The sequence below is a fragment of the Lates calcarifer genome, linkage group LG9 (genome assembly GCF_001640805.2).
Source record: "Lates calcarifer isolate ASB-BC8 linkage group LG9, TLL_Latcal_v3, whole genome shotgun sequence".
Classification (NCBI taxonomy): domain Eukaryota; kingdom Metazoa; phylum Chordata; class Actinopteri; family Centropomidae; genus Lates; species Lates calcarifer.
Window position 1 is genome coordinate 2,342,242 of NC_066841.1, and position 16,251 is coordinate 2,358,492.

Here is a 16,251-nt window from a genome sequence, read left to right on the forward strand (position 1 = left end):
CTCTGGTTGTTGTGTTTGGGCTGAATGTTATCAGCTACATGAAATATGAATTTTCAGGGATTACGTAACTGTCAAAATAATTTGGCATAAATGTTTTCTTTAGGATGAATAGCTAGAATTCAATTTACAACCAACTTTCCAAACAAACCACATAACTCTCAGTTGCAGTATTTTAAAATGATTTATTCCTAATCCTGAATATTCTCGTCCCAAACGAGGCTTTTGCATCCCATGTCAGTATCCGCTATCGGATGGATAACTATGACGTTTGGTACAGACATTCAAGGTTCCCAGAGGATGTTTCCCAATGACTTTAATGAGGCTGACATTGTTTTTGTTTGTTTTAAGTGAAATGTCCAACAACTATAGGATGGATCACCATAAACTTTGGTCCTAATATTCATGGTTCCTAGAGAATTAATCCCATTGACTTTTGTCTTCCCTTAATTACTCACTATAGAGGTGTCAGATCAGGAAAAAACTATAAAAAACATTTTATAAGGCAAAGAGGAGCTGTTGCATTTACAGTATCGTTACATTCTGGTTATGTTAAATAAAAAACAGCCATTTATTTGAAACTATAATGGCACTCAAGGCATATACCTCTATAAGGAAACTAGTGTTGACTGCCTGTCAGAGATGGGACAATAGTTTTATCTAATCTCAGATCTTTAAGGCAAACACCTTTGTATGTCCATTTACCCTCCCCACCCTCCTCAGTACCACCTTAAACCATGAGAATTCCAATCAACGCTGATCATAATATAGGACATTTAAATCCATTCAAACAGACGACCTTAAGTTATTCTAAACTGGGACTGTAGAGATATTCCTAACTGTTTGCAGCTGTAGTTATCTGCATTTCATTCGGTATTTCAGTAAAAGAAACTCATCAAAACATTTTCTCTCTCTATGTATTGATTATAATAGAATAAAACTAATGTATCTGTTGTATCTCTGTGACCCTACACAGAGTTACAGCGTCTCAGTGTCTCCACTGTGATACTGAGACTTTTCTGTGAACTCACCTGCAGATAAGAATAAACCCAGAACAAATCATCTATTTGCCTCTGCTCCTTCACCGTCACACTCCCTTCTTATTTGTTTATGATAGCATTTCTTGTCCTCGTACATTGCTGAATGGGGGTATTTTGCAATATTCATGTCAGCCTCCACGTTAGTCTCAGGATTATGCTTTTTTGCTTATTTCATCATTCCTGAAAAATCTGTTTTCATCTGAGGCACCTGGTTAAATAAAGGTTGAAGACAGAAAATCCCTCCACAGAGGGGTCAGTTTCAGCTTGGATGTTTCTAGCAGTATGGCTCTAGGGATGACAGTGATTGTCTGTCTGTTGGTCGTTGGGTCCACCACAAAAATTCCTATGAAATTTTGTACAGTCATGGAAGAAGACAAGTAGACCAGTTTGCAGTGTTGGCTTTTTGGGGAAATTGGTCTGCAAACATTACCTCAACTTGTACACATAAGAATAAATAAAACCAAGTCTATCTGACCTTTGTTAAAGTACATGTGATGGCAGTTAAGACCTACAGCTTGTTCAAGAACCCAACAGCTAAGCTAACAAATGATCTCAGGTATCTGTTTGATTTGGATTTCTGAGGAAATGTGTACCTCCTCCCTGATGGCAGGAGTCTGAAATCTGCATGACAACGGTGTTGAGGGTCCACCAAGATGACCTTTGCCTTCTGAGTGGATTATCATGACTTGATAAACATGATAAAGATCAGTCAAGTTGGCTCAATGTACAGCTTCACAGAGACTCTAAATCAGTAAACCTGATCAGAACTAGTTGGTGAGATAGGCGTTTTCAAAAGATTACACTCTGGAACCTGCTTTCAAAAGTTTGGCATTTTCAGGCCACCCATTGTTGTGTGAATAAAGGCCAAACCACAACAAACGTTTATTATTCTACGCAAAAACTGTTGTCATGTAAACCAAGCCTTAGATTTTGAACGTGCAGAATCTGCCTCACTGCAGAAACATAACATCTTCAGGTTTTATCCTTTACCTAGAGAATTAAAAAGACCTGGATTACATTCAAATTTGTTAACTGTCACATGTAAGATACAGTAAAATTAAAAGTTTTAGTCATGTACCCAAACGAGATGAAAAAAGGAAAAATCTATTAACGCAATAATACATTAAGAAATTGTTTACAAGAATAATGCTGACTTGTGATTTAGCTGCATAACTATAGCAGTACATCACCTCAGATGCCTTATGTAAGTTATTGCAACAGTGGGAGTTATCAGAGTGTGAGTAAAGGTTGTCTCACCAGGACGCTCCTATATGCAGCGTTTCTTCTAACTGCAGTCACACCCTGAACTACAGGTGACACAACAGACCGAGTACAGCTCTTTACTGGGTGATTCACAGCCATGGAAGACAGAGCAGACGTATGCGGTGATGAAATTAACTTAATAATGTGCTCCACGTGGAGTTTTAAGGTTGGAAAAATCATCTAATCCCACACTGTCTCTGACAGTATCACGTGTGTTTATCATGTTAACAGGGGGTAAAACTAAAACCAAAAAACCCCTGTTTTTTTATGGCCGTAACATTCTATTAAATAGGAATAGTATAATACAATTTAAGCCAAATTTTAGTCATGTTACATTCTTCATAGGCTTTTATTTGTGTCTGTACTACAAGAAGATTTTAATGTTTAACTCTGACAGGGCTGATTTCCGACGAAATTTCTTGAAAGAAAAATTTCCATGTAAGATGACACAAACTCTGAGGAAGCTGAGTAAGACTGCACTTTGGAGGTCTCCAGTGGGAAATAGATATGGCACTGAAACAGCCTAGTGATGTTTCCATCTTAATTCAGGCCAGATTTCAACTGAAATTCCAGAAAATCTGTCAAAGGAAATACCGACCACTGCCGTCATGTACTTAGTAGGAAATGGCTGCATCAAGATAAACAACTGGTGAACCTAAATTCTCCAACCAGGTGCCATTAAACCATAGAAGAAGAAGAAGAAGAAGAAGAAGAGGGCAAATGGACGTTAAACAGGTGGAATGGAAACTCACTGACTGTGACAGAGATAATGTCTCACTCCTTTTTACTTTGTCACAATTTGTTTCTTACTCAAGGACACTTCAGTAGGACTCCAGCAGGGGCCTGATGGTGTGATCATATCTCAGATTTTTCTCATATTTTTTTGTGGAGGAAAACATCCACCAGTCACCTTGATATTTAAAAAATACTTTCACCATACATGTTGCAATAAACTGCAAAAGTTCACATTTTATTGCTTAGTAATTAGTGGTGGAAAGTACAATAAAAAAACAAGATAAAATAAGAAGAGATAAGACAAGATAAGATATTCTCTTATTTTACCCACAGCAGGGAAATTAAATCAGCATCAATTAAATAAGATATAAACAAGATGATATATAAAGAATTATGAACAATATAAACAGGACTATATACACAGAAACAATTTTTGATTATTTTTGCTTGATATGTAACTTTTGTCGATTATCTAAATTGATTTTCTGAACATAAAATCGGCTGACCAAGTGTTTCAGCGCTGTTTTAGAGGATTAAACGCTCATCCCATGTAGACTGAAACATGACATTAATTCAGTGTTGTGTTTAGACTAGATTTATGTGGGTTACAACTGATTTTAATAGTAATCAGTTTGGAAAAAATCTACAGCAACACCTTATAGAGGATTCCATGACTGGACTGCCTATTGTCTCAGTCCTCACCTATCAATCTCATGTGCAGGCGTGTGCAGTGGTTTGTTCTTGATAAAATGCCACGTGCTGCATTTTTATCAGCTCAGACTGAGACAAAGATTTCCTAAAAGCCTCCTCAGGTCAGTCAGACCGGCCTGAAACCTGAAACTTAAGACTTTCAGACAAACAGTCACTTATTTATATTCTAATTTATTCATTTAAGTCATTACACAAACAACAAACTTCCCTTACATAACAACAAAAGATGTTAATCAGATAAAACTAAGTGCCATTTGAATGCATGTGTACATTTGTGTGTGACTCCATAGTATAACCTGCTGCTGGGTGTGTTCACAGCTCCAGTACAGAGGAATGTGAGGAGTGGTTGCCTGTGTTGCCCAACACAAAGCAGCACAGCATTCAGTCTGGCAACTATAGCAACCAGCAGCTGTTTAACTCACAGTCAGTCCTCTGAACTCCAGGAGGCTCCATCTGTATAAGCTGTCAGTTTATCTATAGGTGAGCCACTGTAACGCTGTGAGCTCAGTGTTTCTCCTGATCAGTTTAGGGAAGACTTCCTCATGTTTATCAGGTTGTGATCAAAGTTTAGATTTATGTGTTCGGATGCTGCAAAAACACATTCAAGCATAAGAAACGAAAGATTTGAGGAAATGTGGTGGTTTGGGTTAAATGGCTGATCCATTAAAAGTGCTACTGCATATGTGAGTTTTGCTACATAGCTAACGTTAGCATTAACAACTGTTTACTTTCAGTCTAGAAGTTTTGCTTGTATTTCTACCACTTCTTTTCTTTGTTGCTGAACATGGTTTCTTGTCCTTTGGGCAGCGCTACATCTTCATCCTGTCATATGTTGGACTCAGGGCAGACTGGACATTACACTGACTCACTGTTGCATCTTGAGGTACAAAGAGGTATTACAGGAGGGAATGAACCCAGGGCTAGCTGGCTAGCATGCTAACCCAACACACTAAAGTCCTTCTAAGCAAGTCTCACCACTCGGCAGCCATCAGCTCCACTCTAATTGAATGGGTAGAATGGTCATTACTGTGTTGTCAACTGTCACCAGGACATAAAACTTAATGTATAGAATCACCAGACAAATCTGACAAAAACTGCTGTAAAGGTTTGGTGACTTTGCCCCAAAATAAGGTTTAAAACACCCTTTTCCCTGCAGGTAAACGTCTACTATCTTTTCACAAAGTTTCACAACGCCAGCCTTGTTTACGATTCAGAATGCCGTGACGTGATGTAACACCGTCAGTTCAACCAATCAGAGAACCTTAAAACTGTCGTGAAACTCAACAGAATGCTGCGGGGATGACGTGTTTTTTAGGCCAACCCGGAAGTTAGCATCACCCAGGTTCCCTCGACGAAAAGCCGATGGGATTTTGATACATTTCCCGGTTTGGCAGATGATTGGCTGTTTCAGGGAGGAGGGGCGGGACATGCGTCATACAACCGCCATCTTTGTCGTTAACGGACTATTCTGTTAAACATTTTCTAAATGGTTACAGACGTCACATCAAAACTGTAAACTCTTCACACTGTGTCGATATTTGTATATAGTACCTTTTTTTTAAATGTTAGGCGACCTACGTTGTCATGGTTACAGTGATGAACACGTGGCTCAGGTTGGACAGGAAGCGATTCAGCAGTTTTAGCTGCAGTGACATCAGAACACGGAAACAAAGATGCCTCATGGGCGGCGAACATTCCTGGCATAGTTCAAATAGTTGCATTTGGGTGAGAAACTGGTGCTCTACATCTCCAAAAATGGCGCGAGAGAGAGTAGGAGGTGGGGAGAGAGAGAGGGGGGGGGGGGGGCAGAGGAGGGTGGTGGTGGGTTCACATGCGTCCTTAAATCCACTTGTCAATGGATTTGTGTCGCTGGCACAAATCCATTGACAAGTGGATTTTTTTCTCTCTCACATTCCGTCTCCCTCCTTCTCTTCCCTGCAGTTGTAAATCAGCTCTGACAGGTGGTGCCAGGTAAAAGCGACAACTACTCTGCGTGCGTCAGCGACGTCCTGCGCGTTCTCACCTCATTACGCACGGCTTCGGTGTGCCGTCGCTGCTTCTACTGCTGCCGCTGCAGGTGTAGCCCTCCACCACCACCACACCTTCCTCTGGACCCGCCCACAAGGCAAACTCCTGTCAGCAGAGAAACTCCAGCCTGTCAGTCTTCAACAGAACACCACGGAGGGCGCGTGGACAGGTGAGTGGCTGATGATTTACTTGGACACTTGTTGGATTTTAACCTGACTACTGCTGCTGCTGCTGCGTCGCCTTCGGTTGTTGTTGATATTGATTCCGAGGTCGTTGGTGCTTTTAGTTACCGTGGTGAGTTCACGGCCCCGTTTCCTGGAGCTGGAGTTTTAGGAAAGTGGGTTTAAATGTTGGTGAACAGACACCTGCTGCAGGGAAACAGCTCAGTCACAGTTTAGATTGAAACCACCAGAGCGAAATAAGAACAAAGGGCAACAAGGTGAGTGTCTCATCACAGTTTATTTATTAGTCTTTATTTAGATTTAAACATTTCTAATGAGGATAGAAATATCATCAAAGTATTGTCAACATCAGTGTACAAGCATATCCTTTACTAGACACGATATTTACACCTAAATTTTTAGATAGACTCACTCCAAGTCCATAAAGTCCTGTAAAAGGTGATAAAAATCAAGTATGATTAATATAAATTAATAAAAAGCCAGTAACAGCTAATTTAAAGTCCAACCATCATTGCTTGCTCCTCATCCAACACCTTTAGGATGAGGTGGAAAATCTCGAAAGCTTCTCCAGAGGAGCAGAGGATGTTAGAATAAGAGACTAAAAACACACGAGCCATAAAGAACCATAGAAATGTGATATAACTGTTGTATTGTCTTCGTTGTTTCCCACGTTTCAGTCGATGTAGCTTTAAACTCCGTCTGCCTGAAACAGAAACAGAAAATCTCTGCAGGACCAAACTTGTAGCTGTTAAATAGCCTCTGACCCTGAGCTCAGACAAAAGGGAGAGTCGGACTGTACTCTGCACCGAGCTCTCTGATAAGACCGCTGCAGAGACGAGATGTTATCTTCATTTCAGCTGGGCGGAGAGGTGCTAACGTCACTTACACATGCTCCACCACACTGTCAGATATTAGTTAATTAATGACTACAATAATAACAACAACAAAACCTAGCTAGCTAGCTTGTTGCTAAAGTGTAAACCTAGATAAATTAGAAACTGTACCTCTGTTTCGTCTGCTCGTCCTGATACTGCCGATGAAAACAGTCAGGTGTACCTGTGCAGGTGTGCGTCGACTCCTCTGCGTGTAAAACACTGTTGTGTTGCTGTTATCTCAGCGGCCTCTAAAACAAACAGAGGAGTCAGTCATGCATGTGCAAGTGTTTTCCCAGGCTGAGGAATGCTGTAACTCCGACTTAATACGACTGTTAGCATCTCTGACTCTGTTTTATCGCTCCGTCCATCTTTTTCTGCTCTTTATCTCCCTCCTTCTCTCTTTCTTTCACACTTTCTCTTCATCTTCCTCCAAACATAATTCCACTCTCTCCTCTCTTCCTCTTTCTTTCTCTTGCTTTCTTGTCTTTAACTTTCACCCTGTAGTTGTGACAGCAGGAGGTCTCAGTGAGGAGTTTATTTTTATTGAGTATTTTATTCAGCATTTTATATATTTTATTTATTTGTCACTTCCCTCTGGTTGTAGTTATTTGAGTATTTCTCTGCAGTAAACCCACTCTTCTTTTGATTTTGTGTTCAGTTTTCATTGTTTTCATCTTACTTTTCTATATTTTTGTCATTATATTCTCATTGTATTTATGTATTTCTTAATTCTACCAGTTTTCCAGTTTATTTTTTTGTACTTTAGTTGGAGCCAAACTTTGACAGCGATCCATCAGCTTTCTGTCCTTCCTCATCCCTCCGTCACTCCTCCTCTCTCCTCTTTCCCCCTCATCACTCTCACCTACTTCCTCTTCATTTCTCCGCAACACTTTCTCCTCCTCTTAGTAAATTAAATCCTTCCTTATCTGCTCCTCTTTCGAATTCAGATCATTTTTATCTGCAGAGGAGCGAGAGGAGTTTGTGTTAATCAACAACAACAACAAATCTCAACATGACAGTTTGTTGTCTCTCTGTCGACACACACCCATTCTCTCTCTCTTTTTAATGTGTTTTAATGGGACTACATTCTTTCCCTTGACTCTGGCCTAGACAGTTAACCAACCAGACCAACGAGAAAACACAAACGTTCTCTCTCACAGTTTTTGCCCGACACACACCCACCTCGCTCTCTCGCTCTCTCTCTCTCTCTCTCTCTCTCTATGTCTCTCGCTCATTCTCTTTCGCCTCCTCACAGTCTCTCACATACACTCGCCAAGAAGGAGTCCACAAATAGAGTCGTGTAAAAAAAAAAAAGGGGGTTTCCTGTCGTCTACTGACCTTTACCATAAAAGTCAGAAGTAATGCAGACCAGTAGACGAGGTATTTCCCTCTTAAGCTCAGTTTCAGGACTGTCAGTACTTGTTTCGATGTCGTACTTTGACGAAAAAACCTGGTTCTAGACTCTCCATCGATTTCTACCTGCTGACCACCAACCAGCTGTTAACATGTCAGTCACAGCAGCTTTGTTTTCTTTGCACTGTTGCCGTTTACTCGCCCTACGAGCAAACTGTGTCACCAGGCCTTTTAAAGCATCGCTATTGTTGCTGTGGTTACATGTAGTTTTTTTTGTGGCCATGGCAAAAAGTTGAGAAGTTGATTTAGTTGCGTTAAACAGCCTTACACATGAACAAGATTTGAGTTTCAAATTGCAGAAGTGAGGACGTTTTTAGGAAAATGAGGATATTTGTTCTGGTCCTCAGTTTACAAAGAGCTGTTTGAGGTTTAGTCTTGGTTTTTGGTTGAAACTGGGTCCATGGCAGCTCAGTTTTGGACTGCCTCATCTGTGGGAACAGTCAGGAGGAAGAAGCAGGTGTGCATTAGCCGAATCAAACACCCAGTCCTCGTTCTTTAAGTCAACAAGAAATCATCTCGGACAAACCTGCACAGAAATGAGATGTATTCTCTGTCGTCTGTGTTTTACGACACCGTGTTCTGGTTTTACAAGAGATGGGAGCTTCAAAAATAAGGACTAAATGTGCGGTTTGGCATATGTGCATCTTCTTCAACTCCCCCACCTCTTTTAAAGAGCAGAACTCAGCTTTTCTATGGGAAGCGTCCGGGACTGTCTCCCACACAGTGGATGTGACGGTCCTGAATCTAGGGCCAGGCATCAGGGAATTATTGAGTATGTGTGAGAAAGTTTTATAAGTACTAAGATAATGAATGATGTCACTGTTCACATCCAGCAGGTACCTGTCCTCTTAACCGAAACTTCCATTACCTTAACAGTTAGCTATGCCATAAAAAGTGGAATGATGATCTCAGTCTTGGCGTCAAAACACACTTGATAGTGAACGGTTGTGACTTGCACCACCACTGTCACTGAGGTGACGTACAGATACACATGGACAAACACAGCAGTTTACTTGTACACATTCAGACAGATGTACCTGAAAACACAAAATTATAGGAGGCACGTTGTGGAGTAGTATTCTACAGTGTTCTCCTCTCCCATAGTCCTTAAACACACCTTAGACTCCTAAAGTCATTCCTTGATCATTTAAAGGAATGTCAGATATGTTAAAAATGAATACTTCATCTGATCTGTTAAAAACCGTCATGCAGAGAAAGGTGCAGTTACTCAGGGGATCAAATTTCTGCACAGGTCATTTAATTTTCCTCACTGTGAGACAAAGACAAGTGTGTATTGTACATGTTGCAGTGTGTGTGTGATGAGTTTTTGTTCAGGGTGTTGTCTGTCAGCTGTCAGGATGTTTCAGAAAGTATGTCTGTGTTTGCCTTTGTTCTTTTCCAAGCTTCACTTCTAGTTCCATTCATGTTTGCAGAAGTGATTGGCAGAGACATACAGAGGATACCTGTGCTGTGAAAACTGTTATGTACAATAACCCTCTAAACAAAGACTAATATAACCACCATCAGCTATGCTACAGGTAAATTCCAGTAAGGTGGCTGTGCTCGTCTGGGGTGTGGCTCGGCTGTGATAAGAGAATATGTATTTATCTTTTTTTATCATCTGCCGCCCCAAAGTTCTACTGAACAAGCCGCCTATTGTGCTGCCACATTCATTTCTATTAAATTCAAATGTCAAGTCATCTTGAATGTGAAACACCCCAAAGTGGCATCTGGCGCCCATCAGTCATTAACAAAATGGAATTTGTTTACAGCAGGGGAAAGAGAAAGTTCTCATGAACCCTTAAAAAAAAATCTCTGTGTGTGGTTCATTAGTCACTGAGCTGCACAGGGACAATTTGACATCTGTCTTCAACTGAAATTTTACTTCATGGAAAAATAACATGCAGTAATTACATTTTAATTGAAGATGTATTGCTAAAAATGCTCTTTTTTACTATTTTTTTAGGCATCTTATGAGCCACAGTTTGTTGTTTGTCAGACCTGAGATAGACTGCTGATCTGTCCAGGGTGTACCCAACCTCTCACCTGATGTCAGGTGATATAGATAACAGGTAAGGTAAAGATAATGGATGGATGGATTCTTAACAGTCTTAACAGATAAGGGCAAATAGGAAACACTGTAAAGAGAGTAGGATGACAAGCTGCAAACAGTTCAGCCAGTTGGGAGTACATCTGCATATTTGCTGCACAGGGCATTAGCACCCATGTGGTCTGCAGCCTAACCCTAAAAAAATATCCATCAATATTAAAATAAACTTACTGATGAGATTGAGAAACCTTACTTTTCTAAGAAATGCTGATACAAATTAAGAGCGTATTTTCAAGAGTCGAATGCTTGTTTCATGGTAAATGCTAAACGGTTAGCATGGAGTATAAATGTACACAGTGGATGGTAAACCATTAGCATAGATCTTGCTAAACTGTTATGCTACAGTATTAGTTTTTATGCGTCAGTGTTAGCATTCAGTGCCCGGTGTGTGCTGTCATTTCACAGAGAGGATGTTACTTGTTTTGGTGTTTAGGTGTTAGCGCTCAGGCCTCTGTCACTCATCACAGTGGACTAACATGTTTCCTTGCTGCCTACTATGACTCATCAGAAGGGTTATGTAGGTCACATGTCGTGTGGATGAGTTTTTCCACTCAGACTGAGCATGAACACGATAAAAAAAAAAAAAACATCCTACATGCCGATTTTATTACTAAATACGTGACGTCACAAACTGCACCTCAACAGCGTGAATCATGGGAAAGGTGGGAAGGTGGATGGAGATGGCAGGTATGTCAGGAATGAGGGTGTGAGCCTCGAATAGTTAGGCTAACACATGCGAAATTGTTTGGAATGGTAACATTGCATACTCTGAACATTTCCATTCATGTGCGTGTGTTGACATTGTTGAGTTGCCCTGTTAATCAGAGTTCCTCGCTCAACTCTGGGACTGCAGCATGTGTAGTAGATTTAATTGACAAATGAAGGACTCGATAAGATCTTTCACGACCTGAAGTAACACAGTGTTCTGGTATTTTGTAGTGCTCTTCAGTCATGGGGGTGAAGTAAAGAGAACACTGATACTCAAATCTGTTTTTGATGTACAGTACTGGCACTTCTATAAATCTGAAGCAGAAGCATGTCTATATCAAATAACTCCCGGAATGCATTGAACTTTACAGACTTATAGGACTTTATGTTTCATTTGCAGGTGATTTGCATTCAGGTATTCACTCCATAAGACTGGACACCCAACACAGATTTGGTGGCAATATCAGAAACAAAATGAGGCCTGAGTTGGAGGCAGGACTCAGGTGTAGGGTCATTAAATCACTAACAAAAACACTTTGCCCTGGTTTTGATCAAATAACCTATAACTCATAATGACATTGTAAATGTGACGCTAAAGACAGCAACTGGTTACCTTAGCTAGCATAAATACTGGAAGCAGCAACTGTTAGCCTGGCTCAAGAGAAAAAATTCACTTTCCGGCAGCTCCACATTTCCTTAATGCTCTTCATGCAAGGCTGGCTCTAGCTTCTTATTTACACTTTTCAAGACAAAGTGTAAGACACTTGGCCCTAACCCTTGTTTTGGAAGTGTCCTTGACTGGGTAGAACAATCCCCAAAAGAAACAGCACCCTACCTTCGGACCATCGGTAGGGCTAAGTAGTAGGGTTAATTGGGAGTTGGGATGGTCCCAACTCTTTATGGTTCAGCTGGTGTTGACAATCAGGGGATAAAAATCATCCACCATCCATCCCAAAATGAAAGTGCTTCTGGATATCTAGCTAACGATTATGTTTCCTAGAAAACCCACATTCTCTTGACTTCATCAAACTGACAGATAATCTCATTGAACTCATCTGAAAGCTTCACAATATGTTCCTGCATCACTTTTATCTGATTTCATCATCCTCTCACATAATGTTCAGGCCACACGGTTTTAGGTTTTAAGGTCATGAAAGTGTTTTGGAGCCTATTTCCTACATCTTGTAATTTCTCCCACTAATGGACGCCTGAAAATCCTAATTATTCATCTCTGTCGTTTAGAAACTGCTACCAAGCTTCTCCTGAAATGCATCTCGGTGCATTTTTTTGCATTTTATAGCTCCTTGTTTTTTTTTTTCCTCCAAGTTTTAATGAGTGTTGTTTTGCATTATGAAGTACCTCCAGGCTTCAATTTGGCATCTGGGAAAATTGGCTTGACTCCAACACTGTGGTCACCCAGTGCTTATTACTCATTAAGCCTCGTCGCAGGGCCGAGTGGGTGCAGGCTGGGTGGGTGCTGGGTGGGGGCTGCAGTGCTTGGAGATTAGATGTTGTTGTTGTTTTTCTCAATGTTCTAGTTTTGAAACAAAAGTAAGAAACAAGAAAGTGGAAGATTTTGGAAGTCTTCATTGTCTGTCTGCTTATTTTTGTGTACATTAGATCTCCATTATAATTATGGGTCTTGATTTGATATTTTGTTTTAGACTTTGTCTAATTTCAGAGAATGTACCTCTATTAAATTGTGTTATTGTATGTTATTTTCTAAAATGTAGTTTTAGTTTAGTTTAAACCTTTCGAGGGTAGTTAAACAATTTTTTGCCAAAGATGTATGAACAGTTATATCTGAATAGTGATGAGAGTATTTGTTAGTGTCATTTCACCAACTCCGCAAAAATAATATTAAATGTTTTGGCTAGAGTAGATTACTTTAATGAGTGTTTTTCAGTTCTATAATCCCAGAAAGTCTAAATGTGGCGACTGTGGTTATGGTTAATTTATATTTAATGTTGGGTAAATAAAACTATGTGGTTTTAGATTAGATAATTAAAAAGGGGTCAAATGAATTATACAGTCATCCATGATAAAGGATGGAGGGTGGGAAATTACAAGGTGTGAGCGTTCAAGGTAGTTATAGTACTACATCCTTTAAATTGAAGTTTAATTACCTACATGACCTAACATTAGTTCCTCCCATATGATGAAACACAGCATTACACATCACTACACTTAGTGAACATTAAACTGCTTCAGGCTTTGGCATTGAACGTTAGCAAAGACCACAATACTGAGCAAGAAAGAATCATCCAATATGGAAGCCCTCAAACCTAAATGATGAAATAAGTTGGAAACTGCTCATCTGAATTTTCTAAAAACACTGATACAACGTAGTTAAGGTTAAAAATACAGATCAACTTAATTGTTCAACAGAACTAGGAAAGATTATTCAAACTACCAAAGGTTGATTGTTTAGAAAACAGAAATGCAGGACACTAAGACAATGTGTTATGTTACCATAAATGAGTCTGCTTGTGTATCTATTTCCCTCTGCATGTTTGGCTGTCTACCTGCTCTGTCATTGTTATTCTGTCTACCTGTCCTGAGCTGTCAAACAAATGACAGCTCAAAGACATTTTTATCCTTTTTTTTCCTGAACAAGTCTTTGGGAGGAGCTCATTGTAAAGTAGCTTGCAGCCACCCAGCCCTGCACACCTGTGGGATGTGGTTGGGTGGTGGTGAGAACTGTGTTGCACCAAACCCTAAAATAACCTGTGGTACCACCTGTATGTAATGAAAACATGCCATTAATCAGTCTAGTGCACACGGTATGCGAGAGATGTGTGATGTTACAGGAATGTGTCTCTTGTTTTTTAATAGCTGTGATTTTTTTGGCACAGTTTACCTTCCATACTTTGGATTTGTCATGAAAATAATTAATCATTTTTTGTCCTTGAATGTGACACAGAGGAGCTGAGCACATTTTCTGTGTGGGTGCTTTTCAAGAGGCACAGAGACTAAAGAAACTTTTGTTCTGTTTAACGTGGATAATGATAGTGGAGGGAGACATGATCCTCAACTCATGTAAGTGCTGAATACAGAGGAAGTTCGGGCTTTGCTTCGATCAACAGGAGAGAGTAAATACAGGAGAGGGGATATGTTGTTTATTCACTGGATCATTAAGCACAAACTGGTTCTGCTGTTTTATATAGGCCAAGTCTGTGTTTATAAAGAGAGAGGGAGCACACTGCACAATCCAGTTTGAATTACAATTAGCTAATCTGGTGGAACCAACCTGCCTTGTTCTTGTTATGTAGCGAGGAGCAGTGAAATTTACTTGAACAACGTCTTTTTATTTTTTAATGTTACTCTTTCCAGATGTGGCCAAAAGTATGTGGACAGCACTTTCATCATGTTTTATGCCCACATGCATGAAGCCAGGACTATAAAGAGGTGGGTTTCCATTCCATCAGTTTGCTGTGGAAGAACTTGACTGGCCTGACCTCAACCCTGTCCAACAGCTTTCGGATGAACTTGAAAACCAACTGTGAGGCAGACCTGATCAGCCAACATCAGTGTTGGACCTCACTGATGCTCTGAACGGGAACAAATCCCTGCAGCCAGGTTTAAACATCTGGTGGAAACACTGAAACCAGATGAGTGGAGGCCATTAAAGCAGCTTTTCCCGAGAAAAGCAGCAAGTGTTGAACTTTCACAAATAGAGTTTTCTTTTTTTTTTGGTTTAATATATCAGGGGTGGGGATCATAGTTGTCAGTCAGACTTGAAAATTATATATGTTTGTGGCAAAATGTAGGAACGAACAAGCTCTACCTGTTTCCTTTACATTAAATTCAAATAATAACAGAAAATCATTTTATGTGGAACTTTTCTGTGAAATTATGAAAAATTTGAACGCAGTCTAACTGAACTTTTAGTTTTAGTAATATTTTTTGTAATTTGTGTAAATCCACAAAATTTTTTACAGCATTAGTGAACTCAGATGTGCAGTTAAAAGTTGTTTCCGTTGTGATGAAACATCCCTGGGCTGTAAATAAGCCTGCAGGGCGTCTCCTGCCGTTCACTCCCAGTTTAAAGCTCCTGCTGGTTCAAAGTCCACCAGCACACAAGGTGACATACCAAAGCTGTGAGTCATGAGCAAGGCATGTTGGGCAGGGAAGCTTATCATTTCCATTTACTCACTGAAGCTTTTATATAAAGTGACTTACAGGTGAGGAACAACACTCAAGCTTTTCCGCACACACAGTTTTTGCTGAGTAATGATGTGTCATTATCATGATGGTACAGGTCCACAGGCTTCTGACCTCTGACCTTTTATCAGCCTTAAAGTCTCAGTGACAGATGATGAATGCAGCATGTCTAGTCCCAGAATTATAATTAAAATACACTGACCATTCATACACTAATGCATCAAGAAATTGTGTAAATAAATAGATAAACATAAGCAATAAGTTTACAAAATGTGAAATGAGAGACGGAGAAAACAAAAGCAAGTGTGGTTCCACAACAGCGAGCATTCCTATACATCTGAGAGAACAAAAACAATAGGATCTTGTGGATATACAGTGTAAAACCATACTATGTACATGACAAAGACTGTGTGATTCATAACTTCCTGCGGGTGGAGGAGAAACCTCACCTGACTGCATAATGTTATTTGTTCAAACAGGGAGAGTCTGCAGTGTCACATCTGAAAAGAATGAACGCTCCTCTCCCCTTACTTTTACTGAAAGAGTTATTTTATAGTTCCTTCATCATTAAGTCAGTTTGGTAGGAAATTGTATGATGAAGAAAAAATGATGATTTCTTCTTTGGTGCAGGGTGACTGGTTGGTCGGATTTTTACTGAAATATTTCGTCCAGATTTAAAAGAATCCCCTTTTCCTGCTGTATCATCATAAACTCTTAATATTAGAGTAGCTGCAGCACTTTTACTTACAGCTACAGAAGTCAGTACTTGAATATTTAAAAGAAAAGGTGAAAAGTCACTGCCTGGTGTGGAAAAGCTGACTCATTATGACAAACTCTCAGAAAACTCTGACCAACTCTGTGGCGCTAAAGGAGGTTTTAGCCTCTTTAGGCTCATAATTTTGGATTTCTGACATAGTAAATGTAATTTCCTGCAAGCTGCCAGAAAAAAAATGATTAATGCAGCTGTAAGTACTTTCCAACAAGAGTAATTTCACTTTTTCAGTCTTATATCTCTAAGAACTACT

General features: G+C 39.8%; 1 protein-coding gene across 1 annotated transcript in view; it reads left to right on the forward strand.

Moving 5' to 3' along the window:
- Nucleotides 1–5,501: 5,501 nt before the first annotated feature.
- LOC108901147 (uncharacterized) overlaps nucleotides 5,502–16,251 on the forward strand; it is a 38,235-nt gene continuing 27,485 nt past the window's right edge. Inside the window, exons 1-2 of the mRNA XM_018702555.2 lie at nucleotides 5,502–5,516; nucleotides 5,830–5,943. Coding sequence (XP_018558071.2) covers nucleotides 5,502–5,516; nucleotides 5,830–5,943 — 129 coding nt within the window. The remainder of the gene's footprint in view (nucleotides 5,517–5,829; nucleotides 5,944–16,251) is intronic.